Source organism: Chiloscyllium plagiosum, chromosome 15 (genome assembly GCF_004010195.1).
Source record: "Chiloscyllium plagiosum isolate BGI_BamShark_2017 chromosome 15, ASM401019v2, whole genome shotgun sequence".
NCBI lineage: Eukaryota > Metazoa > Chordata > Chondrichthyes > Orectolobiformes > Hemiscylliidae > Chiloscyllium > Chiloscyllium plagiosum.
Window position 1 is genome coordinate 80,328,235 of NC_057724.1, and position 24,949 is coordinate 80,353,183.

At 44.2% G+C, this 24,949-nt stretch overlaps 1 protein-coding gene and 2 long non-coding RNA genes across 3 annotated transcripts in view; 1 reads left to right on the plus strand and 2 right to left on the minus strand.

Annotated features, from left to right (window-relative positions):
• The window catches only part of LOC122557526, a 61,216-nt gene extending 43,738 nt beyond the window's left edge, over positions 1-17,478 (minus strand). The window contains exon 1 of the long non-coding RNA XR_006313866.1: positions 17,238-17,478. This is a non-coding gene — a long non-coding RNA (uncharacterized LOC122557526). The remainder of the gene's footprint in view (positions 1-17,237) is intronic.
• A 2,251-nt stretch (positions 17,479-19,729) lies between these two features.
• On the minus strand, positions 19,730-23,578 carry LOC122557527 (zinc finger protein ZIC 3-like). The gene is made up of 3 exons (XM_043705275.1): positions 22,292-23,578; positions 21,009-21,172; positions 19,730-20,691 (listed from the first exon to the last, which is right to left on the minus strand). Exons 1-3 carry the CDS (start codon positions 23,283-23,285, stop codon positions 20,509-20,511), a joined length of 1,341 nt encoding a protein of 446 aa, XP_043561210.1. The 5' UTR covers positions 23,286-23,578; the 3' UTR covers positions 19,730-20,508.
• A 132-nt stretch (positions 23,579-23,710) lies between these two features.
• Positions 23,711-24,949, plus strand: part of LOC122557445 — a 50,315-nt gene continuing 49,076 nt past the window's right edge. Inside the window, exon 1 of the long non-coding RNA XR_006313832.1 lies at positions 23,711-24,946. This is a non-coding gene — a long non-coding RNA (uncharacterized LOC122557445). The remainder of the gene's footprint in view (positions 24,947-24,949) is intronic.

Consider the following 24,949-nt stretch of genomic DNA (forward strand, 5'->3'; position numbering starts at 1 on the left):
TATGAGGAAAGGCTGAGGCATTTGGGGCTGTTTTCATTGGAGAAAAGAAGGTTTAGGGGTGACTTGATAGAGGTGTACAAGATGATTAGGGTTGACCATGAGAACCTTTTTCCACGTATGGAGTCAGCTATTATGAGGGGGCATAGCTTTAAATTAAGGGGTGGTAGGTATAGGACAGATGTTAGGGGTAGATTCTTTACTCAGCGAGTTGTGAGTTCATGGAATGCCCTGCCAGTAGCAGTGGTGGACTCTCCCTCTTTATGGGCATTTAAATGGGCATTGGATAGGCATATGGAGGATAGTGGGCTAGTGTAGGTTAGGTGGGCTTGGATCGGCGCAACATCGAGGGCCAAAGGGCCTGTACTGCGCTATATTTTTCTATATTCTATGTTCTATGTTCTAGAGTAAATAGACAAGGTTGTTTCCCTGAGGGAGGGGAGTCCAGAACTAGAAGGCAGAGGTTTAGGGTGAGAATTAAAACGGACCTAAGGGGCAACTTTTTCACGCAGTGAAATGGTGCATGTATGGAATGAGCTGCCAGAGGAAGTGGTGGAGGCTGGTACAATGACTACATTTGAAAGGCATCTGATTGAGTATATGAACAGGAAGGGTTCAGAGGAATATGGGCCAAATGCTGGCAAATGGGGCTAGATTAAGTTAGGCTATCTGGTCGGCATGCACGTGTTGGACCAAAGGGTATGTTTCCGTGCTCTATATCTCTATGACTCTACGAATGGCTGCTTGTCAGGCTGGAGGAAGTTGTGCAGTGAGATTAGCCAGAAATCAGTATTGGAACCAATGCTTTCCTTGATCAATATTAATGATCTGAACTTGGGTGTGTGGGGCATACAATTCCAAATTTGCGGAAATCACACAATTAAAAAATATTGTAATTGTGAGGAAGATAACGATAGACCTCCAGAAGACATAGACAGGCTAATGGAGATGTGACAGATGCAATTCAACGCAGTGAGCTATAAAGTACTCCATTACGAGAGGAGAAACAAAATGATGCAATATAAAATGACATGTACTATTCTAAAGGGGCTGCAGGAAGGATCAGGGTAGATGTGCATAAATCATTGAAGGTGACAGGACAGGTGGTAAGAGTAGCTAAAAAAGCATCTGGGATCGTTGACTTGATAAACAAAGGCACGGCATGCGAATGCATAAAGGTAAAATGAACCCTCAAAGAACTGGTTCTACCTACATTCCAATTCCGGATATAAATCTTTAGAAAAGGTTGTGAAGACTTTGGAATTGGTATTTAAAAAAGTGAACAAGAATGGTTTCAGGAATATTGAATAAAAGCAAATTACTGCAGATGCTGGAATCTGAAACCAAAAGAGAAAATGCTGGAAAATCTCAGCAGGTCTAGCAGCATCTGTAAGGAGAGAAAAGAGCTGATGTTTCGAGTCTAACTGACCTTTGTCAAAGCTAGGTCAGTTAGACTCAAAACATCAGTCCTTTTCTCTCGTTACAGATGCTGCCAGATCTGCTGAGATTTTCCAGCATTTTCTCTTTTGGTTTCAGGAATATTGAACTTTAGTTCCGTGGATAGATTGGAGCGGCTTGGGTTATTTTCCTTGACGAGAATGGTAAAAGGAGATTTGATGGAAGTGTGTAACATCAAGAGGGACCAGGCACAGAACATACAGACAAGCAAACAAGGAGCAAGAGCAGACCATTCAGCCCCTCAAGCCTGCTCTCCCATTCATTAAGATTGTGGTTGATCTGATTTTAACCTCCAATCTACATTCCTGCATATTGCTGATAATATTTGAGATTAGATTAGATTACGTTACAGTGTGGAAACAGGCCCTTCGGCCCAACAAGTCCACACCGACCCGCCGAAGCGTAACCCACCCATACGTTTACCCCTTACCTAACACTACGGGCAATTTAGCATGGCCAATTCACCTGACCTGCACATCTTTGGACTGTGGGAGGAAACCGGAGCACCCGGAGGAAACCCACACAGACACAGGGAGAACGTGCAAACTCCACACAGTCAGTCGCCTGAGGCGGGAATTGAACCCGGGTCTCTGGCGCTGTGAGGCAGCAGTGCTAACCACTGTGCCACCGTGCCGCCCATTTCATCCCCTTGGTTATCAAGAATCTATTTCCCTCTGTCTTAAAAATATTTAAAGATTCTGCATCCACTGCCTTTTGAGGAAGGGGCTTCCAAAGGCTCAAAACCCTCTGAGAGAAAAAGTGTTTCCTCATCTCTGTTTGAAATAGCTTTCCCCTTATTTTCAAACAGTGATCTCAAGTTCTGGATTCTCCCACAAGAGGAAACATCCTTTCAATTTCCATCTGGTCAAGTCCCCTCAGCATTTTCTATGTTCCAATTTCATCACCTCTGACTCTGGAGGATACAGGCCCAGTCTGTCTAACCTTTCCTCAATAAGATTACCCACTCATTCCAGATATTAGTTTAGCAAACTTTCTCTAAACTGCTTCCAATGCATTAACATCATTCTGTACGTACAATGACCAGTACACAGTAACCCAGATGTTGTCTCACCAATGCTCTGTATAACTGAAGCATGAGCTCCCTACTCTTGTATTCAATTCCTCTTGCACTAAAGTATAACATTCAGCATAACGGTAGATAAAGAATGAGAAACAGTACAACAGGAACAGGTTGTTCTGCCAACCAAGACTGCGATGTGATGCCTTTCTAAACTAAGATGTCTTCAGGTGGTCCGCATCCCTCCATTCCCTGCCTATTCATATATCTGTCAAGATGTCACTTCCACTGGGGTGGGCAAAGTTAAAAATCATGCAACAGCAGGTTAATAGTCCAGCAGGTTTATTTGGAAGCACAAGCTTTCAGAGCACTGCTCCTTCCTCAGGTAACATTTATCCACATTAAACTCCATCTGCCACTCCTCAGTCCAGTGGCCCAATTGATCAAGATCTCTTTGTAATCTTAGAAAACCTTCTTCACTGTCTATTTTTTCATAATTTTGTAAATACCTGTCATGTCTCATGGAATACAGGGAGAACTCGCCATTTGGATACAGGACTGGCTCAAAGGTAGTGGAGGGTTATTTTTCAGACTGGAGGCTTGTGACCAGTGGAGTGTCACAAGGATCGGTGCTGGGTGCACTACTTTTCATCATTTATATAAATGATTTGGATGTGAGCATTAAGGGTATAGTTAGTAAATTCGCTGATGACACCAAAATTGGAGGTGTAGTGGTCAACAAAGAAGGTCACCTTAGATTACAACGGGATCTTGATCAGATGGGCCAATGGGCTGAGAAGTGGAAGATGGAGTTTAATCTAGATAAATGTGACGTGCTGCATTTTGGGAAGGCAAATCTTAGCAGGACTTATACATTTAAGGTTACAGTCCTCGGGAGTGAACAAAGAGACCTTGGAGTGCAGGTTTATAGCTCCTTGAAAGTGGAGTCGCAGGTAGATAGGATAGTGAAGAAGGCGTTTGGTATGCTTTCCTTTATTGGTCAGAGTATTGAGTACAGGAGTTGGGAGATCATGTTGCGGCTGTACAGGACATTGGTTCGGCCCCTGTTGGAATATTGTGTGCAATTCTGGTCTCTTCCTATTGAAAGATGTTGTGAAACTTGAAAGGGTTCAGAAAAGATTCACAAGGATGTTGTCAGGAGTGGAGAAATAGAGCTACAGGGAGAGGTTGAATAAGCTCGGGCTGTTTTCCCTGGTGCATCAGAGGCTGAGGGGTGACCTTATAGAGGTTTATAAAATCATGAGGGGCATGGATAGGATAAATAGACAAAGTCTTTTCCCTGGGGAGTGGGAATCCACAACTAGAGGGCATAGGTTTAGGGTGAGAGGGGAAAGATAATAAAGACACCTAAGAGGCAACTTTTTCACTCATAGTATGTGTATGGAATGAGATGCCTTCAGGTGGTCCATATACCTCCATTCCCTGCCTATTCATACATCTGTCAAGATGTCACTTAAACATTGTTATTGTATCTCCTGCTGCCACCTCCTCTGGCAGTGCATTCCAAGCACTTACCACCCTCTGTGTTAAGAACTTGCTTTTCATGCCACCTTTAAACATTCCCCTTTTTACCTTAAACCTATGTCATCACCTAGTATATGACGTCACTAGCTTGTGACCAAGACTCTGACTATCCATTCTATCCATGCCAAAAGCCATAGAGTCATACAGCATGGAAACAGATCTATCGGCCCAACCTGTCCACACTGACCATGTTCCCAAATTAACCTAGTCCTCCTTGCCTACATTTGGCCCATATCCATCTAAACCTAAGGCATCTGGATGGGTATATGAACAGGAAGGGTTTGGAGGGTTCTGGGCCAGCTGCTAGCAGGTGGGACTAGATTGGGTTGGGATATTTGGTCGGCATGGACGGGTTTGACAGAAGGGTCTGTTTCTGTGCTGTATATCTTGATGACTCTATGACTCTATCCCAGATTATCCCAGTTATCCTTCTTAAACAAAGGAACAACATTGGCTATTCTCCAATCTTATGCAACCTCTCCTGTGACTAAAGAGGATATGAATATTTTGTAATAGGCCTCAGCAATTTCTTCCTTTGCCTCCCTCAGTATTCTGGAATAGATCCCATTTAAAATTCTATTTGCATTAGCCAAAAGGTAATCAGAAAGTGCTAACGATCTGGAATGTACTGCCTGGGGGTACATTGGAGGCCATTCAATCTTGGTTATCACAAAGGTATTGGTGAAGCTCCAGACAAGAAAATATTTACAGAGCTTCAGAGAAAGGGTAGCAGAATAGAACTGGTTGAGTTTTTCTTGCAGAATGCCAGCACTGACACAATGGGCCAAATGGTCTCCTTTTCTGCTATGACCATTCTATGATTCATGATTAAATGTTTACAACTGTATGCAAATAAAGTACTTAACTTTGTGGTTATTTCATTGTAATGGTTTTCTGCTTCTGTGCTATAGTGAATCTTGTAAATAAATTAAAGTGTTAATTTTAACCTGAACATAAAATAGTGTTTTGCACCTTTCAGAAGTGACAGAAGGGCTCCATATACTTTCATTACACAATTTTGAAGGGTACGTTCCATAGTGTTTTAGTTTGTTCGCAATATGCTTATGGTCATCATTTCTGGATCATAGGAATAATGAGTCTGCTTAAGGAGATTTATCTTTGTTTAACAGCCTAAACCTATCTACCTCGACATCCTCTGCTGCCCTTTTAAAGACCATCCTTAAGGCTCACCACTCCACAAATGCTTTGGTTAATTCTCCTTCTTTGCTTGCTATGATTGCCATTGTAGAGGACCTCAGAGTTTTTTCTTTCCTCCCTGCTACAGGTGCTATGTAAATGCAGATATTTTTTATCATAAATAAATATATTGGACGAGACCAACTAAAATGTTTGTTGATTTTCACTAAATTGGTCATCTTGTCCAGATTATTGCTGGCAATCTGTGAGATAATAAGCAGCTTAACCCATTACAATCTCAAAACATTACCCACTGATCAAATTTGTAAGGAATGGAGTCTTGCAATTCAAAACCTTTAATTGAAATTGAAGTGGAATAATCAGAATTATATTGTGAGCTGAATGATATTATTGCTTCAATTCTCAGACTATATGAAAGAAGATTCCAATTGCATGCCTGACTGTATTTGTATTTTCACAATTTGCAATTCATTTTATTACATCCAATATATGTTCCTATATAATCAAGACACTGATTTTTCCAGTTATACTGCTCAACAAACACACAGAAACCGGCACCAGTCTGCTGTTTTGTCTTTCCTCCTCAGGATTTTGCTGTTTCATTTTCAGTAATGTCACAGTGTAATCAGATATTTTCTGCAAGGACTTCGGGGAAACAGTGAGCCAGAGTTCTTTCCCTTTCCTTTGCACTGTGGAGAATACTTAGCTTCTGAGGGCACAACAGAGAGAGATGAACAGAGGCCAATGGTGCTACATTTAAAAGTCTGTCATCGTTGTAAGTAGCTTTGGGGCATTCTAAGGTTGTGAAAGCTGCTGTGTTTTCTCTCTTGTTTTCACTCTGGTCGGTTGAGGGAGGTGAGGGGCTGCTGCTGGAGGAACCCTGAAAGGAACCCCATGAGACAATGGAGATGTAGCACCATCGGCCTCTGTTCATCTCTCTCTGTTGTGCCCTCAGAAGCTAAGCATTCTCCACAGTGCAAAGTTTAGTACCTATTGATTCCAGTTTGCAAGGGCTCCTTGATGCCACACTCAATCAAATATGCCCTTGATGTCAGGCGTTGTCATTATCACCTCACCTCTGGAATTCAGCTCTTTTGTCCATGTTTGACCCAAGGCTGTAATGGGGTTGGGAGTTGAGTGACCCTGGGGGAACCCAAACTGGGCATCACTGAGCAGGTTATTGCTGAGCAGGTGCTGCTTGAAAGCACTGTTGATGACCCCTTCCATCACTTTACTGATGATCAAGAATAGACTGATGGGGCAATGGCTGGGTTAGATTTGTCCTGATTAGGCAATTTTCCAAATTGTCATACTGGAAAAGCTTGGCTAGAGGAGCAACAAATTCTGGAGCACAATTCTTCAGTACTATGACCAGAATGTTGTCAGGGCCCACAGCCTTTGTGGACCCAGAACCTCTGACCATTTCTTGATCTCATGTGGAGACCAGCTGAAGGTTGGTATCTGTAGTGCTGGGGACAACACGAGGAAGCCAGGGTGGATCATCCTCTTGGCACTTTTGGCTGAAGATTGCCATGAATTCTTCAGCCTTACAGTCATAGAGTCATAGAGATGTACAGCACAGAAATAGACCCTTCAGTGCAACCCATCTATACCAACCAGATATCCTAATCTAATCTAGTCCCATTTGCCAGCACTTGTCTCATAACCCTCTAAACCCTTTCTATTCATATACCCATCCAGATGCCTTTTAAATGCTGTAATTGTACCAGCCTCCTCCACTTCCCCTGGCAGCTCAATCCACACACGCTCCACACTTGGCATGAAAAAGTTGCCTCTTAGGACCCTTTTATATCTTTCCCCTCTCAACTATACCTGTGCCCTCTAGTTCGGGACTCCTCCACCCCAGGGAAAAGACCTTATCTATTTACCCTATCCATGCCCCTCATGATTTTATAAACCTCTAAAAGGTCACCCCTCAGCCTCCGACCATCCAGGGAAACAGCCCCAGCCTATTCAGCCTCTCCCTGTAGCTCAAACCCTCCAACCCTGGCAACATCCTTGTGAATCTTTCCAGAACCCTCTCAAGTTTCACAACATTCTTCCGATAACAGGAAGACCAGAATTGCATGCAATATTCTAAAGGTGGCCTAACCAATAACCTGTACAACTGCAACATGACCTCTCAACTCCTGTACTCAATGCTCTGACCAATAAACGAAAGCATACCAAATGCTTTCTTCACTGTCCTATCTACCTGCAACTCTATTTTCAAGAAGCTAAGAACCTGCACTCCAAGGTCTCTTTTACACTGATGTGTTGGACTCTTCCACCATTGAGGATGGGGATATTTGTGGAGCATCCTCCACCAGTGAGGTGTTTAATTGTTCACCACCACTCATGATTGGATGCAATAGGACTCTAGAGCTTCGATCTGCTCTGGTGTTGGTTGAATGATAATTATTATATGCATACAAATATTGGTTGAGGGATAAATATTAAGACCATGGAGCATAACCTATTTTATTTGGCCTCCCATGCCACAAATATGCTCAGAGGAGGCAAGTAAAGTCCTATCCCATGTTTTTAATCCCCCAATAACATTTCTCCCTGAGTTGCTAACAGCACTGTCCAGGAGATACATCTTTAATTCTGCTAGGTTCTAGGACAGTTCTGGAAGGTTAGCAACCCTAACTACCCTTTAAAATAGTGTAATGATTCATATATTTACCTGGTATCATGCTCCATAATTGCGATATTATACATATATGTCAACCCACAATGCCGCTGAAGAGGGAGTTCCAGTAGTTTGCTGGAAAAGCGCAGCAGGTCAGGCAGCATCCAAGGAGCAGGAGAATCCTAAAGAAGGGCTCATGCCTGAAACATCAATTCTCCTGCTCCTTGGATGCTGCCTGACCTGCTGCGCTTTTCCAGCAACACATTTTCAGCTCTGATCTCCAGCATCTGCAGTCCTCACTTTCTCCCAGTTCCAGTAGTTTGCCTCAACAACACTGAGGAATGCTGAGATATTTCCAAGTCAGAATGGTGGGTGGCTTTGGAAGGAACTTATAGATAGTGGTCTTCCTATGTATCTGTTGTCCTGTCCTTCAAGATGCTAGTATTTGTCATTTTGGAAGTTACTGTTGATGGATCTTTGGTGCATTGCTGCCGTACATTTTGCTGGATATGTGTGGATGAGTCCTGTAGCAAATAACTCACCACTACACTCCCCAAAGCTTGTGACCATCTCAAAGGCACAATGTGCAAGGCACAAATATGATAGAATACTCCCTACTTGCCTGGATGGGTGCTACTCAAACAATACTCAAGGAGCTTGACAAAACACCTATCCACAAGCATCCACTCCCTCTACCATCAGTGCTCAGTAGCAACAGTGTGTACTAACTACAAGATGCACTGCAGAAATTCACCAAGGGTCTTAAGGCAGCTCCTTCCAAACCCACAAACCCTTCCAAATGGAAGGACAATTCTAACTGGGAAAACCACCACCTGCAAATTCCCCTCCAAGTCACCCATCATCCTGACTTAGAAATATATTGTTACTTTTATCAGGTTAATTTGATCTAAAGATGGGAACTCTCTTCCTAACAGCACTGTAGGTTTCCCTACAGCATAAGGATTGCAGCAGCTCAAAATGGCAGCTCACCACCACCTTCTACAGGGCATTTGAAAATGGGCAATAACAATTGGTCCAACCAGTGAAGCCCACATTCCTTCAATGAACAGAAGAAAAATAAACCGGACACTGCCTGAGTTTTAATGATCCCTCACTAATGGTTGGCAACTACTTGCAACCTCTGTACCTCCTCCTATTGCAGGACTGCCTTGCTCTGAAACTGGGTCACAAACAGCAGAATCTGGCACTAGGCTGTGGATCAACCTGCAATAGATCCTTGTGGTATAAAGAAGACATTTTGTAATTGTTCTTGGTCCATCTGTAGCTGCATGAAACCCTAATTGAGTAAACCAGGTGAAACCTCATGCTACAGGTTTGGGAGCCGGATAGCTTCAGCAGCAAGCAACCTTCCTCCCCTTAAACACAAACTGCTTTTTGATTTTTCTTGAAAACAGCTATTATTATCTCTGTAAGAACAGAAAATACAATGGGTTAAACATTTATCACCAATTGTGCAACTTAGCTGGATGAGTTGTTATTAATATAGAAAAGATAACTAGTTTAAAGAGAATTGGCTGGTGACTGCAAATTATATAACATACATTTGGGGAAAATTTTTGATAAAGGCAATTATACAATATGTGATGATGTATGCACAAGTATCACTTTAAATGTTAACAATTTCATCCGTTCAAAAACTATGTCTCTTTCAAAAAGAAGTCAATAAATTTGTTTCAATTTCATGTCATGAACATAAATTCAGCAAAGTGACATGAATGTGAAATACTTTGTTTTAATAAGGAATAACATATTTTGTCAGATACAGGTAATCTCAGAGTGCCATGTATAATCAGAATGACATAAATGAACACATTAACATGTATTGACTTCTTTGAGGTGGTGACCAAACAGGTGGATCAGGGTAAAGCTGTTATGTGGTGTAAAAACAATGACTGCAGATGCTGGAAACCAGATTCTGGATTAGTGGTGCTGGAAGAGCACAGCAGTTCAGGCAGCATCCATGGAACTTCGAAATTGACGTTTCGGGCAAAAGCCCTTCATCAGGAATAAAGGCAGTGAGCCTGAAGCGTGGAGAGATAAGCTAGAGGAAAGTGAGGGTGGGGAGAAAGTAGCATAGAGTACAATGGGTGAGTGGGGGAGGGGATGAAGGTGATAGGTCAGGGAGGAGAGGGTGGAATGGATAGGTGGAAAAGGAGATAGGCAGGTAGGACAAGTCCGGACAAGTCATGGGGACAGTGCTGAGCTGGAAGTTTAAAACTAGGGAAGGGGAAATGAGGAAACTGTTGAAGTCCACATTGATGCCCTGGAGTTGAAGTGTTCCGAGGCGGAAGATAAGGCGTTCTTCCTCCAGGCGTCTAGTGGTAAGGGAGCGGCAGTGGAGGAGGCCCAGGACCTCCATATCCTCGGCAGAGCGGGAGGGGGAGTTGAAATGTTGGGCCACGGGGCTGTGTGGTTGATTGGTGCGGGTGTCCCGGAGATGTTCCCTAAAGCGCTCTGCTAGGAGGCGCCCAGTCTCCCCAATGTAGAGGAGACCGCATCGGGAGCAACGGATACAATAAATGATATTAGTGGATGTGCAAGTAAAACTTTGATGGATGTGGAAGGCTCCTTTAGAGCCTTGGATAGAGGTGAGGGAGGAGGACTGGGTACAGGTTTTACAGTTCCTGCGGTGGTTGGAGGGGTTGAGTCTGAGGGCGGAATTGCGGGATGTGGATGAGATGCGTTGGAGGGCATCTTTAACCACGTGGGAAGGGAAATTGCGGTCTCTAGAGAAGGAGGCCATCTGGTGTGTTCTATGGTGGAACCGCTCCTCCTGATAGCAGATACGGCGGAGGCGGAGGAATTGGGGATATGGGATGGCATTTTTGCAAGAGATAGGGTGGGAAGAGGTGTCATCCAGGTAGCTGTGGGAGTCGGTGGGTTTGTAAAAAATGTCAGTGTCAAGTCTGTCGTCACTGACATTAATGGAGAGGTCCAGGAAGGGGAGGGAGGTGTCAGAGATGGTCCAGGTAAATTTAAGGTCAGGGTGGAATGTGTTGGTGAAGTTGATGAATTGCTCAACCTCCTCGCGGGAGCACGAGATGGCGCCAATGCAGTCATCAATGTAGCGGAGGAAGAGGTGTATGCAAATGTCAATAAGGCATTTGATAAGGGTCCCCATGGTAGGCTATTGCACAAAACACACAGGCTTGGAATTGAGATTGTTAAGAAGGCATACGGTGTGTTTGCTTTTTTTGGTAGAGGGATTGCGTTTCGGAGCCACAAGGTCATGCTGCAGCTGTACAAAACTCTGTGCGGCTGCACTTGGAGTTTGCATATAGTTCTTGTCACAGCATTATAGGAGGGATGTGGAAGCTTTGGAGAGGGTTCAGAGGAGATTTACTAGGATGTTGCCTGGTATGGAGGGAAGATTATGAGGAAAGATTTAGGGTCTTGAGGCCATTTTTGTTAGAGAGAAGAAGGTTGAGAGGTGACTTAGTTGAGACATACAAGATAATCAAAGGGTTAGATAGGGTAGACAGTGAGAGCCTTTTTCCTCGGATGGTGATGGCTCTAGATTGAGGGGGTGATAGATATAGGACAGATGTCAGAGGTAGTTTCTTTACTCAGAGTAGTAGGGGTGTGGAACGCACTGCCTGCAACAGTAGTAGACTTGCCAACTTTTAAGGGCATTTAAATGGTCATTGGATAGATATATGGACGAGAATGGAATAGTGTAAGTTAGATGGGCTTCAGACATGGTCAACATTGTTGGTGCAACATCGAGGGCCGAAAGGCCTGTACTGCGCTGTAATGTTCTATGTTCTAAATACCCAGTGATCTGTGCAAATAGGGTGACCCCTCTAGGCACAATGATATGTACAAACATAGTGAGATATAATCATAGAATGGTTATAGCATAGTAGGCTGCCATTCAGCCAGTCATGTCCCATCCGGCTTCCTGCAGGAGCAAATCAGATTGATCCATTTTATCCATCGCCCCTAGAAGCTGCCCTCAAGCCAAGAGGATGTTCCATTTAACACATAAATGAATAGTGTGTCAATGTTAGTGTCAACGCAATGCTAAGGTTGGAGACATATATCCCAACAACTGGTGGATGATATCAAACAGTGTAGTCCTTCACTTGTTCACATTAGGCAAAATACTGACTGTATCTAACTAGTCAGGCTTTGTAAACCTTACAGCACAATGTCTAACAGTTTAAAGTAAATGCTGAACAATTCTGCTGTGCTTAGAATTATGCAATCCAACTTAAGATCATCAATCATGTTTGCAGTGTGGCTCATTTACGTTTGTTCAAAGATACATATATTTTTGTACAGGGACCCGTTCACTGAGGACAACATAACATTGCACTTTCTTGCTGGATTTAAACAAAAGTGTGGATGCCATTAGTTTTCTGGTGCTATCTGCATAGCAACTGTTCAACCAATCAGAGTTGTTTTGCCGATTATTCAGTACCTTGTTTCTCATGCAGAATAAATTGCAGTTTCCTTTTAAATTTGGTATTCTTGCATCTGTCCTGAGGATTGCAAAATGAAAAGCTTCAACAATATGTCTCTTTTCTCAATAAGGCTTTTTTCTTTATTTTAATATAATTATCTAATAGCGTACATAAATCCATGACTGAACATATATATAATCACCACACTCTCAGACAGTGCAACTCCAACAACTCACTGCATTAAGGGATTTTTGTTTCTCTCTTGTCACCTCTGGTTCTTTTACTATCACCTTAAACCAATGCCTCAAGTTCTCAAGCATTCTGCCAACAGAAATAGTTTCTCTTTAACTATTTTGAACACCTCCACCAATTTACCCACGAAATTGAAGTCCTTCATTCCTGGAACCATTTTTGAGAATCTTGCCTCTCTCAAGCTTCACATCCTCTCAGAAGCATGGTGCCCAGATTTGGACATAATTCCCCAAGTCAGGTCAAACCACATAATCATGACACCTTTATTCCTGTCTCTACACATATGTAAATATATATGTAAAAAGATCTTATATATGTAAAGATATACACATCGCAATATCTGCTTTTATAATGCATTCTGTCACCTTCAATGATTTGTATACAAAACTCCGAGGGTCCTCTCATCCTGCACCCTACTTAGAATTCTATGGTATATTTATTAGTGTCTATCATTTTAATTCTTCCAAAATGCATCACCACTCAATTCTCCGCATTGAACTTCATCTGCCGTCTTTCCATCAAATCCACCAACTTGTCAATATTCCTTTAGAGCTCTACACTGTCTTCTTCACAGTTTACAATGGTTCCAAGTTTTGTTTCATCTGCAAACTTCGAAATTATCCCCTTCATATCAAGATTTTTTTTATTATAAATTAGAAAAATAAAGGGCCCAATATTGATGAGTGGAGAACATTATTAAACATTGCTTCTAGCTTGCAAAATATCCAGCAACTCCATTTTCTATTGCATAACCAATGTTGCTTTATCCCTATCCATGCTGCTTTATCTTTTCTTGCAAGTCTGCAGTTTCTATGCTGTATGACTCTCTTACTCTGACTTTTTATGACTCTTATATGTAGCTTTGTATCAAACACCACGTACACCATATCAACTGCATTACCCTTATCAATCCTTTGTGTTACCTATGCAAAGAACTCTTGCAAGTGAGTTAAACATTACTTTTCCTTCAGAATTCCATGTGGAGTCTCCCTAATTAACCTACATTAATTCATGTGACTTTTAATTATAATACAAAATATTGTTTCTAGGTATTTCCCCACTTTTATTTAACTTTATCCTAAATTATTGTTTATAAAAGCTTTCCCACCACCAAGGTTAGAATGACTGCCCTATAGTAGCTGGGCTTATCCTTATATTCATTAATGAACAAAAGTGTAGCATTTGTATTTCTCTCGTCGTTTGGCACCACCCTTGTGTCCAAGGAGAATTGGAAAGATTATGCTAATTCTTCTGCAATTATACACATTGTTGTATGCTCCCCTTTTTCTCCTTCTCTACCTCTTTGGACACCCAGAGAGGTCTGGAATCATTTGTTCCCTCACAGGAATGCACATCAATTATATATGAACCACCTCACATTAAAGTTCCTTTACAGTTTTCCTACTAACCTCTGAGTCCAACTTATCCAGTGCTGGTTCTATTCACACGTTTTGATGCTGTCCCTCACTTTCACATTGAAATGCTGATTGTCCTTTCCCATATTCAATCCCAATCTTATCGTACTATGCTGACCATCTCAGAAATGTTTTCTTGCTGGTATAATTGAATGTACAATCACGATGATATGAATAATTTTTGACATTTACGTATGATATGTACATAGTGAACTGTACAATCACAGTGACATGTACCGGTAACATGTATGGGCACAGTGACATGTGCATAGTCAGATGTATGATCACAGTGATGTGCCATCAGGATTACATGTACAATCACAGTGCTGTGTACAATTAGTGACATGCACAAACATCATGCTATGTATGTCATGATTTGGAGGTGCTGTGGTGTATAACATTAAAACTCGCACAACACCAGGTTATAGTTCAAAAGGTTGATTTGGAAGCACTAGCTTTCGGAGTGCCACTCCTTAACCATCTGATGAAGGAGCAGCACTCCGAAAGCTAGTGCTTCCAAAAAAAACCTGTTGAAATATAACCCAGTGTTATGTGATTTTTAACTATGATATGTACGAATAGAGTAACATGTATGAATACAATGTTCTGTGCAACTATATCAAACCTGAAATTAAATTGTCAGATCCAATCACAGTGCCATCTATGTACAATAACATTTATGTACAGAGTGACAGCACAAAGTGGTAAATGTGAACATAATGACATTTGAAATTAATGATATGTATAATTGCAGTGACAATTGTAATCAAAGAGACATGAACTGTTGCTGTGGCACATACATTCACAGTGACATGTATGAATACAGTGTCATGTACAATAATGGTAAAATGTACAAAGACAGTGAAAGATCCAAACAATGTGGCATGTATAATTCTGATACACACATTGATATGTTCAAATACAGCAACATAGCGGAACATTGTGACGTGTATAATCAGATTCATGTACAGTGACCTGCAAATTTTCTTTTTAATTCAGTTCTGTGATTTGGCCATCACAGGCAGCACCCTTTTGTGTTGTTCTAAGCAGCTTTCACTCCAATTTTCCTTCTGCCTGTGTGAGTGTCTGAGGTCAATGCATGCAACAACTTCCAGAACAGAGATTCTACATGGTGTTCCCATGCATCTGCTGCCCTCATCGTTGTAGACGGAAGTGGTTGTGGGTTTGGAAGTTGCTGTCTGAGGATCTTTGTGAGTTTCTGCAGTGCATCTTATAGATAGCACACACTGCTGCTACTGAGCATAGGTGGTGGAGGGAGTGGATGTGATGCCAATCAAGTGGATTGCTTGTTCTAGATGGTGTCAACTTCTTGAATGTTGTTGGAGCTGCCCCCATTCAGGCAAGTGGGGAGTATTCCATCACACTCCTGGCTTGTGCCTGTAGATGATGGACAGGCTTTGGGGTTGCCCGCCACAATATTCTTAGCTTCTGACCTGCTCTTATAGCCACTGTTGAAAAATGTGGTGCTGGAAAAACACAGCAGGCCAGGCAGCATCCGAGAAGCAGGAGAATCGACGTTTCGGACATTCCTGAAGAAGGGCTTATGCCCGGAACCTTGATTCTCCTGCTCCTCCTATGCTGCCTGACCTGCTGTGTTTTTCCAGCACCACATTTTTCAACTCTGGTACTCCAGCATCTGCAGTCCTCACTTTCTCCTTATAGCCACTGTGTTTGTATAGTTGGTCTACGGTAATCCCCAGGATGTGCACAGAAGAGATCCAGAGATGTTAATATCATTGAACACCAACGGGAGATGACTTGATTGTCTCTGCTTGGTAATAGCCATTGCACTGAATACAGCGGTCTGAGCAGATGGTGGTATGTGAGGTTACAGACTCTGTGACAGCTACAAGAGTGGCGACACATGGCGGTGCACTGAGAGTAGCGGTTACAGGATCCATGGCAAGCGGTGAGATGTACAACAAATCGGGTCGAGTGTACAAGCCCTTAGCGGGCAACATTCCGAGTACAGCTCGCCATTAAGCTGGCGTGTGCAATTCACTCTCCCTCAAACTGCTTCTTGAACGTTTTCATTGTATTGTAAATAAACAGGAGATACCTCCCTGTGCTGTTTGTTGTCCTGAAACTGCAGTAATAAGGCAATCCGTTCCTCAGCCATTTCCGATTGTAAAGAGTGTAACAAATTATATGACTTGGAGAAGCCGCTGTTGGACTGGGGTGGACAAAGTTAAAAATCACATAACCACAGGTTCTAGTCCAACCGGTTTATTTGAAAGCACCAACTGATAAAGGAGCGGCGCTCAGAAACAAATTATATCTTAGACCTTACAAAAAAAACCGCACTTAGACTTTACACAAACAACGCTTCCCCCATAAATGGTGAAGAGGATATTCATATTTTGAACCTCTCCGGCCACTGTTCCAGATCAAACCTGACATCCTCAGAAAGATTTGCTCCCAGATTGATGAGGGCAGTGCAATCGGCTGTGCTTTCCATTCCAAAGGGACAACAATGAATAAAAGAAACTGGAAGGAGTTTACAGGCCAAGCGCTCCCTGTCAGTTCAGGTGCTTTCTTTTAAAATCAGACTGGCTTTCCTGTGCTCTGAAAATGCTCCTCAGGGCTAAAGGGACTGGGGGAGAAAGCAGGAACAGAGGACTGAGTCCGATCATCAGATTGAACGGGGTAGCAGGCTCGATGGGCCGAACGGCCCACTCCTGCCCCAATCTTCCATGTTTCTCATTTACTGGAGTTTCACTGTAACTGACTGGAAAATCACCGCCGCTGGTTTTATTCTGGCCGTTTTTTTACTTTGCTCATTTATTGAAACTTCCCTCGTTAGAAACTTATCAAAATGGATAAGCAGCTCCCTGGGAATCTGTGCCGGGTGTCTCCGTGTTTATAGTGACTGTCAGTAAAGCGGAGCCCCATCCGAGCCGGGGATCCGGACTGGACACTGCAGGCAGGACACAATGATGACACTGCACTCTACCCGTCTGAGAACTCCACCGTTAAACACCCCAATCAAAGTCCCAACAATCATTAACCATTACCCAAGTCTAAATTATTTTAAAATAAATTTAAAGTTGTTTTACATTGTGACGATTCGGAAATATCGCCAATTTGAGATGAAATAAAAAGCAGCTTGTTTTTAAATCCATTTTCAAATTGGCTTTGCTTTGTCTTTCCAAATCACGGTACAGGGAGCCGAATGAACGATTTTGTAACTTTTAATTAATTAATTAAGCTGCAAAAACAGATCTCTGTAACATTGCTACGAAATATGTTTCTTTAAAAAAAAACAAAGAAAGTGCAATTGTTTAATTGAATAAAGATAATAATTGACCGACCGTTGCTGTAGTTTTCTGCTTCCCGTTTTATTCCTGGTTGGAACTGTACTGCTGCTTCTTGAACATTGGCGGTTTGCAGGGTCGCCTCTCCGCTCGACATCATTGAAAGAAGCAGCGAGCAGTGTGGAAAACGTAAACAGCGGGTGAACGCGGCGCTACTCAAGTTCAAAGCGATGCATGTATGGGCCTCGGCCTAAAACCGAGGCAACTCCAGCAGTTATTGCCTGACAAACACAGGCACAGATGCAGACACAGACACACACAGACACAGATACAGATACACACACACAGACACAGATACACACACAGATATACACACATAGATACACACACTCATACAAGTAAATGTTCACAATAAATATCTACGCAAATTCAAATAATCAGACTTAGTTAATGACGCGCACACTCAAATATTCACACTGGAATATTCACACTCAAATATTCTCACACTCAAATATTCACAGTCACCCACAATATTCGCGCACACTCAAATATTCGCACCTACACCGTTACTCACTCGGGCTGGAGGTCACATGCACGACCAGGACAGGGCACCCGCTCGGGAACTCGGGCACAGCTGACGACACACGCTTTAATCGCCCTCAGCCTTGCTCAGAAACTCACACTCAAAGTAAACATTCCCACACCGCGACACTGACTGCCACTCGGACACAGTCACTCAGTATTTCTATCGCTGCTTGAAGCTGTCCGTCGCGTGTTAACCCGCCTGAAATTGCTCACAGCCGCTACTTGCAAAGTCTTAGTCTACTATTACAACTGCTTTTTCTAAAGAAAATATTTAAATCAATTAATTTTCGATCGATGAATCGCTACTTCACTCTGGAAAAATACAGTGATCCCGGCTCAATTTCTTTGTACAACAGTGAAATATTTGAATGAATTGGATCAACATGATAGCTCTTTATGTTGTACTTAAAGCAATTGTTTAACAAAGGCCCTGCTAGAAATGAGGCCTGCTCTTCTGTGAGTCATCGTGAATGGTGACTACATTCGTTATTATAAACAGGCTGATAGTTAAGTGTGTCGATAGTTAAGTGGATCAGCAGAGAATTCAATCCTTCTAAATTATGCAACGAATCTGTGTAATCTACTTCGTCAACATAATATTAAATGATTAAACAAGAAAAATTCAAAAGCAGGGTAATTACTGTGGATCCGTCCCGGATTCTGAGTACTTCTATTGAAATGTGAGGAAGGGGTTTGTAAAAGGTATGTTGCTGGTTGTTTCACAGGCCCGAGTGGGGAAGCTCAGGAACATAACATCCAGACACTCTTTACACAATTCATTTGTGGCAAACAGTTCACACCCCAAAATTACCCCGGTCGGGAACAGTGAGGTGAGGAGCTGTTTGGACCGCGATTGGGACCGGTTTTCAGTGACAGCAGTGCGGTATAAAACAGCAGGTTACTGGGAAGAGGTGCCCGGAACAGGCATGAGCCGAGGTCGCTGAGATATGGAAGGTAATCTCTCCTGCTGGTAAAACATGTCCCACGTGTGTTACTCTGGATTGTAATTAAACCTGGCGAGAGAGACGGAAAACCTGAAGAGAACATTTAGAAAATATTATATCCGGCTTGTCTGGCCAGATTGCCCTCGTTCTGAAAGAATATATTTTGCTGTTTTATTGGTTTATGATCAGGAAGTAAGTACCATCGAGTTAGATGTGCAGCAAGCTTTCGGAAAAGTGACAATTTAGAATTGGCGATGTGGTGTTTGTAAACAGACAGCTGTCAGTGGGATGGATGCGGCTGGAAAATCCTCAATTTCCAGTGGATCTGCAGCTGCAGGAATTCGATGCCGAAATCGCAGAAATTCCCCACAAATCCACAGATTATATTGGACACAAAAATTAAATTGCAACGAAAACAGCCCAGTCTCCGCCTGACTTTAACACAAACCACATTTCCTGCTCCCGGATCCGAAACTGTCAAATGTTTGCTCCAGTTAAACATTGGAAGCTCCCAGGTAAATCTGATTTCCACACCAGCGTGGACACTACAGGGACAACTCAAATGTCTGCAACTGATAACAAACCTGCAATCATTCTAAATATGAGTGCAGGCATGTAAACAGACGTGGCGTTAAAGGGCCCCACCGATTACTGATTTAGAAATCGGAATGCTGCGTGTTGACTATGCCTGTACTGGCTGACATCTCCTAGTGAACCCTGGATGAACAAAAAGTCTCCTCACCTCCGGCTCCAATCCCTTCCCCCACTCCTCACTCTCATCCTGCCCTGTATAAATGTGATTTTACAGCCCCAACAATTTCTTAAATATCCCTCCAAAGTAAGTTCCGTCTTCCGAACGCTTGACTTTGCAAGCGGCTTCATTTAACATACGATTAAACATCAAAATCCGTCAGCCTCCCACACACAGAACGGGGGGGGGGGGGGGGGTGAGCCACTTTTCCTGGGCCCAATGGGATAAAACGGAACTCGGGTAAGCTCCGAAATAATGCAAACTTGGTCTTGTAAATCAGAGTTGTTTAATGTTAACATGGTTATAACCCTTTGCGCCTCCAAAAAAAACTGTACATAGGTTTTGTTAGAAAACGATTCTTCATAAATATTGTTTCAGCGCGGCACGTAAATACCGATAATTAAATTACAATGTGATAAATATGACATTATGAATATGTACATTTACAGGAAAATACTTAAAAAGGCAACGTTTATATTTAACCGTCAAAATCCCAGTGACAGGATCACCACATCCAGCACTAAAACGACAACAGATTTGACCCAATCGAACAGGAGATACATTCACAATTTTTTTTGTTTAAAAAGTTCAAGACATGACAGAACTTTGGCACTTTGTAAGACTGTGGGAATCTGACAAACACCTTCTCGGTGCCATGATCCAAACATATGATCTGAGCGAGGTTCTCTCTCTCTCTCTCTCTGTATCCCCCACTCCCATAAAAAACAAAACAAAAACTGCCGAAAACCCGAAACGGCAACGGCCCCAAAAACAAACAATAATCACCTCTCTAATGCGGCCACAGTCCGATCCGGATCCTGAGGGAACTGGGCAGTCAGTCTGGGTCAAGGCTCGAGTCAAATACCACAACTCGCCCCTTTTTTCGTAAAACCCCGTTGGCCATTATCTCCCGGAGCTTCGGTCAGCGCCAGCCGTCCGGTCAGAAATCACAAATTTTCGCTTCTTTATGAAAAAAAACTTCCCGGTAAAGTTTTCAACAGGTCCGAGCTGCCGGCTCCGAGCTGGGAACACGCTTCCCGTTAACTTCTCAAACATACCACTCGTTAAAATTGGGCGGCAGCGGCGGGTTTGGGTTGGTGCTGCTGTGTGCGGCCGGACCCGGGTTTTTACTCGGCTCCTCGCTGTTTGAAGACAGCAGGCTGGGAGGAGTGGAAGATTCATAACCGGAACTCGGAGCGGGAGAGCTGTCTGAACCCTGGGGTTCATGTACCTAGAATTAGAGAACACAACTTAGAGCTCTCTATGTCATCTGGAACAATACCCACGAACACACACAGACTCGCACAAACACACACACATATACACATACACACACATATACACACATATACACATACACACACACATATACACACACATACACATACACACACATATACACATACACACGCATGTACACACACACATATGTGATCACTGTGCAAACACTGAACAATTAATCATAACTTGGAGCAAAACGTGTTTAAAAGTCGTCAAATTACAAAGTGCAGGATGAGCGTGACAAGGAAATACTGTGAAAGTGGTTACCTTGATATGTTTGCGGAGGGAGCTGGGGTGAGTGTAGGATTTGTCACACATCCTACAGGTGTACGGTTTGTCGGAGGTATGGACGTGCATGTGTTTCTTACGGTCGCTGCTGTTGGCGAACCTCCTGTCGCAACCGTCAAACTCACACTTAAACGGCTTCTCGCCTGAATCAAAGCAAAAGGACATGGTGAACATCCACAATTGCGTACATGAATTCACTGGCTCCCGGATGTTTCTCCCCCTTCAGATCTTCTGTCGTTTTAATTTTGATTCAGGACAAGACGTTCCCTGCTTTATGTCTCCTCAGTGAGACGCAAAGAGAAATCCTGAAGGAAATCCAGCTAGTGCTAAATCACTAAAACATTTTTTTAATTAGGCAGGAGTGTATTAAAACTCTTCATTTTACCACTTCATCTGAAATGACGAAAAACATCAGGGGAGGACGGGTTCCGTTAAACTCTTACGAATTTACTGTTTGAGACGGTTTCCTGGAAATCTCGGCGAAGTGAAAGTTGAAAACATTTTCAAAATGATATAACGAACTCCCGCAACAATTCCCAACCTTCCTCACCACATCAACAATGTCCTTTCTCATCTCCTCGCTCAGTAAAAAAAAACAAGGCGAATAAACAGTAAAGATTTACGCTGAGCTCCTTATAAAAGAATTGCTTTTTTAAACGAGGATTCAGTGGAGTGTCTCAGGTCAATCTTGTGATTTCTTTCCAATTCGGGGAGGGTGTATGTGGGGTGAATGAGGGATTTTCGTATGTGGGGGGGTAGATTCTAACTCCAAACGCACGCGTCTTTAAGAAATAGTTATTCCTTTTTCTAAAAGAAACAAAAACAATTCCCTCGGGCGGAGAGAGGCGGCTTCATCAAACCGTGAGATCGCATCTGGAGATAACGTCCACGAACCGAGTGAAAGTGAGCGTTTGCCGGCCAAGTGGCTCTTTGTGTGTGTGTGTGTGTGTGTCTGAGTGTGACTATGTCTGTAAGTGTGTATGTGTGCGTGCCTGTGTGACTGCGTCTGTGTGTCTGTATCTGTGAGACTGCATCTGTGTGTCTGTGAGTGTGCCTGTGTGTAACTGTGTGTGTCTGAGTGTGTGTGTGACTGTGTCTGTGTGTGTCTGAGTGTGTGTATGTGTGTGTGTGTGTGTCTGAGTGTGTGTATGTGAGAGCGTGTGTATCTAGTTCCAACTCGCTCTAAATCGAAAGCAATCAGCTCGCGGGATTTTCAAACGAATTGGGACTAAAGTGAGGGAGGGAGGGTTGAGGGCTGTTACCTGTGTGGGTCCGTTTGTGAATCTTGAGGTTTTCCGAACGGGCGAAGATTTTCGCACATCCTGGGAAGGGGCAGGGGAAGGGTTTCTCGCCCGTGTGCACTCGGATGTGGTTAATGAGCTTGTATTTCGCTTTGAAGGATTTGCCCCCGCGAGGGCACTGCTCCCAGTAACAAATGTGGTTACTTTGCTCAGGTCCCCCAACGTGCTCGATGGTGATGTGAGTGACCAGTTCATGCATGCTGCCGAAAGTCCGCTCGCAAACCTTCTTGCTGCGATGAATCTGAACTTCCTCGATCCACTTGCAGGGCAGTTCCTGCTTAATGGGTTGCCTCATGTAGCGGAAGAAAGCGCCGGCTCCGGGATGGTGATGGTGATGGTGGTGGCCGCTTACATTCATGGGGCTGTAGTTGTGGAGGTGGCTCGGGGGGTACGGTTCGGTGCGGGGGCTGGCTACCGCTCGGTAAGGGTCCCCTCTGCCGAAGAGATCTCCGTGAAAGCCCAGCCGCATTTGTCCGTTCACCACATGCCCATTGGCAGAGGGCTGAGTGGCCGCCTGGTCGTGTAGTGCTGGAAACAGGAGGGCTCCCGGACTGTCACTGACCCCCGGGGGGCCGTGGAGACCCCCTCCCGGAGACGGGAAGATGCCTTGCTGAGCACTTGTGGAAGGGCAATCGGCGACCCCCACGCTCCGGCTGCGGAACAGGAACTCCCGGCTGGGGTTGTAGGATGTCCCGGGGTAGGCTCCGACCGGAGCGGAGTGCGGAGCCAGAGCGGCCGCGTAGCCAGCTCCCTGCGGGCTGAAAGCGGACGCCTGGCTGGCGGACAGCTCCGGGGCCGCCGGGCTCAGCTTGAAACCTCCGGGATGAGACGCGTCGCAGAACGGGCTGAGGCCCAGGGCCGGCTCCCGGCTGGGAAGCTCATGGTGCCGCGGGCCAGCGAAACCACCGACGCCCAGGCTCGGAAACTGGGCTCCACCGTCCAACAGCATCGCCATCTCGGGTTCCACCTGGTCCCGAACCCCTTGATGAAGCAGCAAGGAGCTGGGGAAGGAGGGAGGGACGGGGAGATGCAAAGATGCCTAACAAGTTTGCAAAACGCCTGGCTTTGGTCTGCTCACATTGGAGGCGCCTCTTGCTGGGCTCGTACTGTTCCCTAAAACACAGAGAGAGAGGGAGAGGGAGAGGGAGCACCCCTCCCTTGGCCAGTGTCCGGGAGGGACTGTGCACTCTCTCACTGAAAACCAGCCTGCTCTCTCTCCCTCACAATGATCGACTTCAGTCACTCAACAGCTTCCCCCCCACCCCCCCCCCCAAAAAAACACTCAACTGGAGGCAACCCGCCCCAACCGGCCAATCAGAGGCACAGAGCCATGCCATCACGTGAGGGTCCCTGCTGGCTGCTGATTGGAGGAGCCGCTGTTGACTGGCGTCACTTGCCATTGAGAATGTGAGGGGCTGCCGGCTCCTCGCCGCTGATTGGCTCAATCCGAGGGCCCTTCGCAGGTAACGGCACCTCCATCTTCTCGCCCCTTGATTAATTGCGCCTGCCTCAGACCTCATTTACATGTTACTCTGCCATTTAATTACCCAAACTGCGGCTGAAATCTGCCGGATCTTTGGACTTAATTTGGCGCAACCAGTGTCATGATGCGGGAGGTATACGGGAGTACCTGCGCCGCTATTGTGTTCAACAATTTGCGGCTGTTTTGTTCAAAAGAAAAAAGGAAAATAGAAATGTGCACCAGACAGGATCTGGAACAATACACAACTCTGGTGTCAATCAAACAGGATATTCGTTCCACTGAGGCAAAAAATAGGGTTTTTTTTCTTCGCTAGGGCTCTAGACATTTATACAGCAACTGCATTATTATTTTTCCCAATTAATATGGTTCATTCGTTGGTATGAAATGATTCTGTGGCCCCATAATGTAGAAAAAGAAGCCCCCTTGTCCTTTGGGAGTGGTGGGGGAGTGCGGACTGGTGGTGGGGATTGAGGATTTTGACCCTTCATTGAACAGTCATCTAAACTAGCCCAGGTGACTGCTAGCCTGGCTACTGCTGGACTGTATGTTCCAGGGAACATCAGCTGCCGCCCTTAAAATTCAACATTTCTTCAATCCTGTTGCTTTTCTGTATTTTCCTGATTCTGGTATATCGGCGTAGCCGCCCCCAACAAAACAGAGAGAGAGAAAATCTGTCAATGACTGGGCAAAGTTGTTTTGCAGTGTGTTTGTTTGGGTTTGAAAGCCCCAGCGCCCATTCTGTTCGAGTCTAACAGCATTTCTGGCGCATTTTGTACTGTCTCATTGAAAAGCTGTGCCAGCCAAGAGAGCTTCGTAAAGATCTAGCCTTCCCATTTTCTGAGCTGTCCGCAAGGCTGAAAGTCTGGCCATTGAACAGTTTCTACAGGACTGTCGCCGCCTCTCTGCAGGATACACAGAATCTGATCAAGTTGAGAGATGCATAGAGACAGTGTTTCATGCAGCGCTTTATAACACAGCCTTTTGACGTCCCTTATCCCCAACCCGCACTTTGGAAATAACTTCCACCACGCAGTTAGTTTTGCAAAGGCAGTGTAGCCGCGCGGAGATTCTGCTCCGCCGCCCCCGTGTCATTAAAAGACAGAGTTTCCATAAAGTTTCCAGGCATCCGGGAGGTG

Bases quoted from the DNA above. Each gene is read 5' to 3' on its own strand.
- LOC122557527 (XM_043705275.1), bottom strand. From the start codon at position 23,285: ATGGCGATGCTGTTGGACGGTGGAGCCCAGTTTCCGAGCCTGGGCGTC. The intron at 21,173-22,291 runs GTAACAGCCCTC...GCTTTGATTCAG, and splicing joins TCACAAACGGACCCACACAG to GCGAGAAGCCGTTTAAGTGT. The intron at 20,692-21,008 runs GTAACCACTTTC...CTCTAATTCTAG, and splicing joins CCCTCCGCAAACATATCAAG to GTACATGAACCCCAGGGTTC.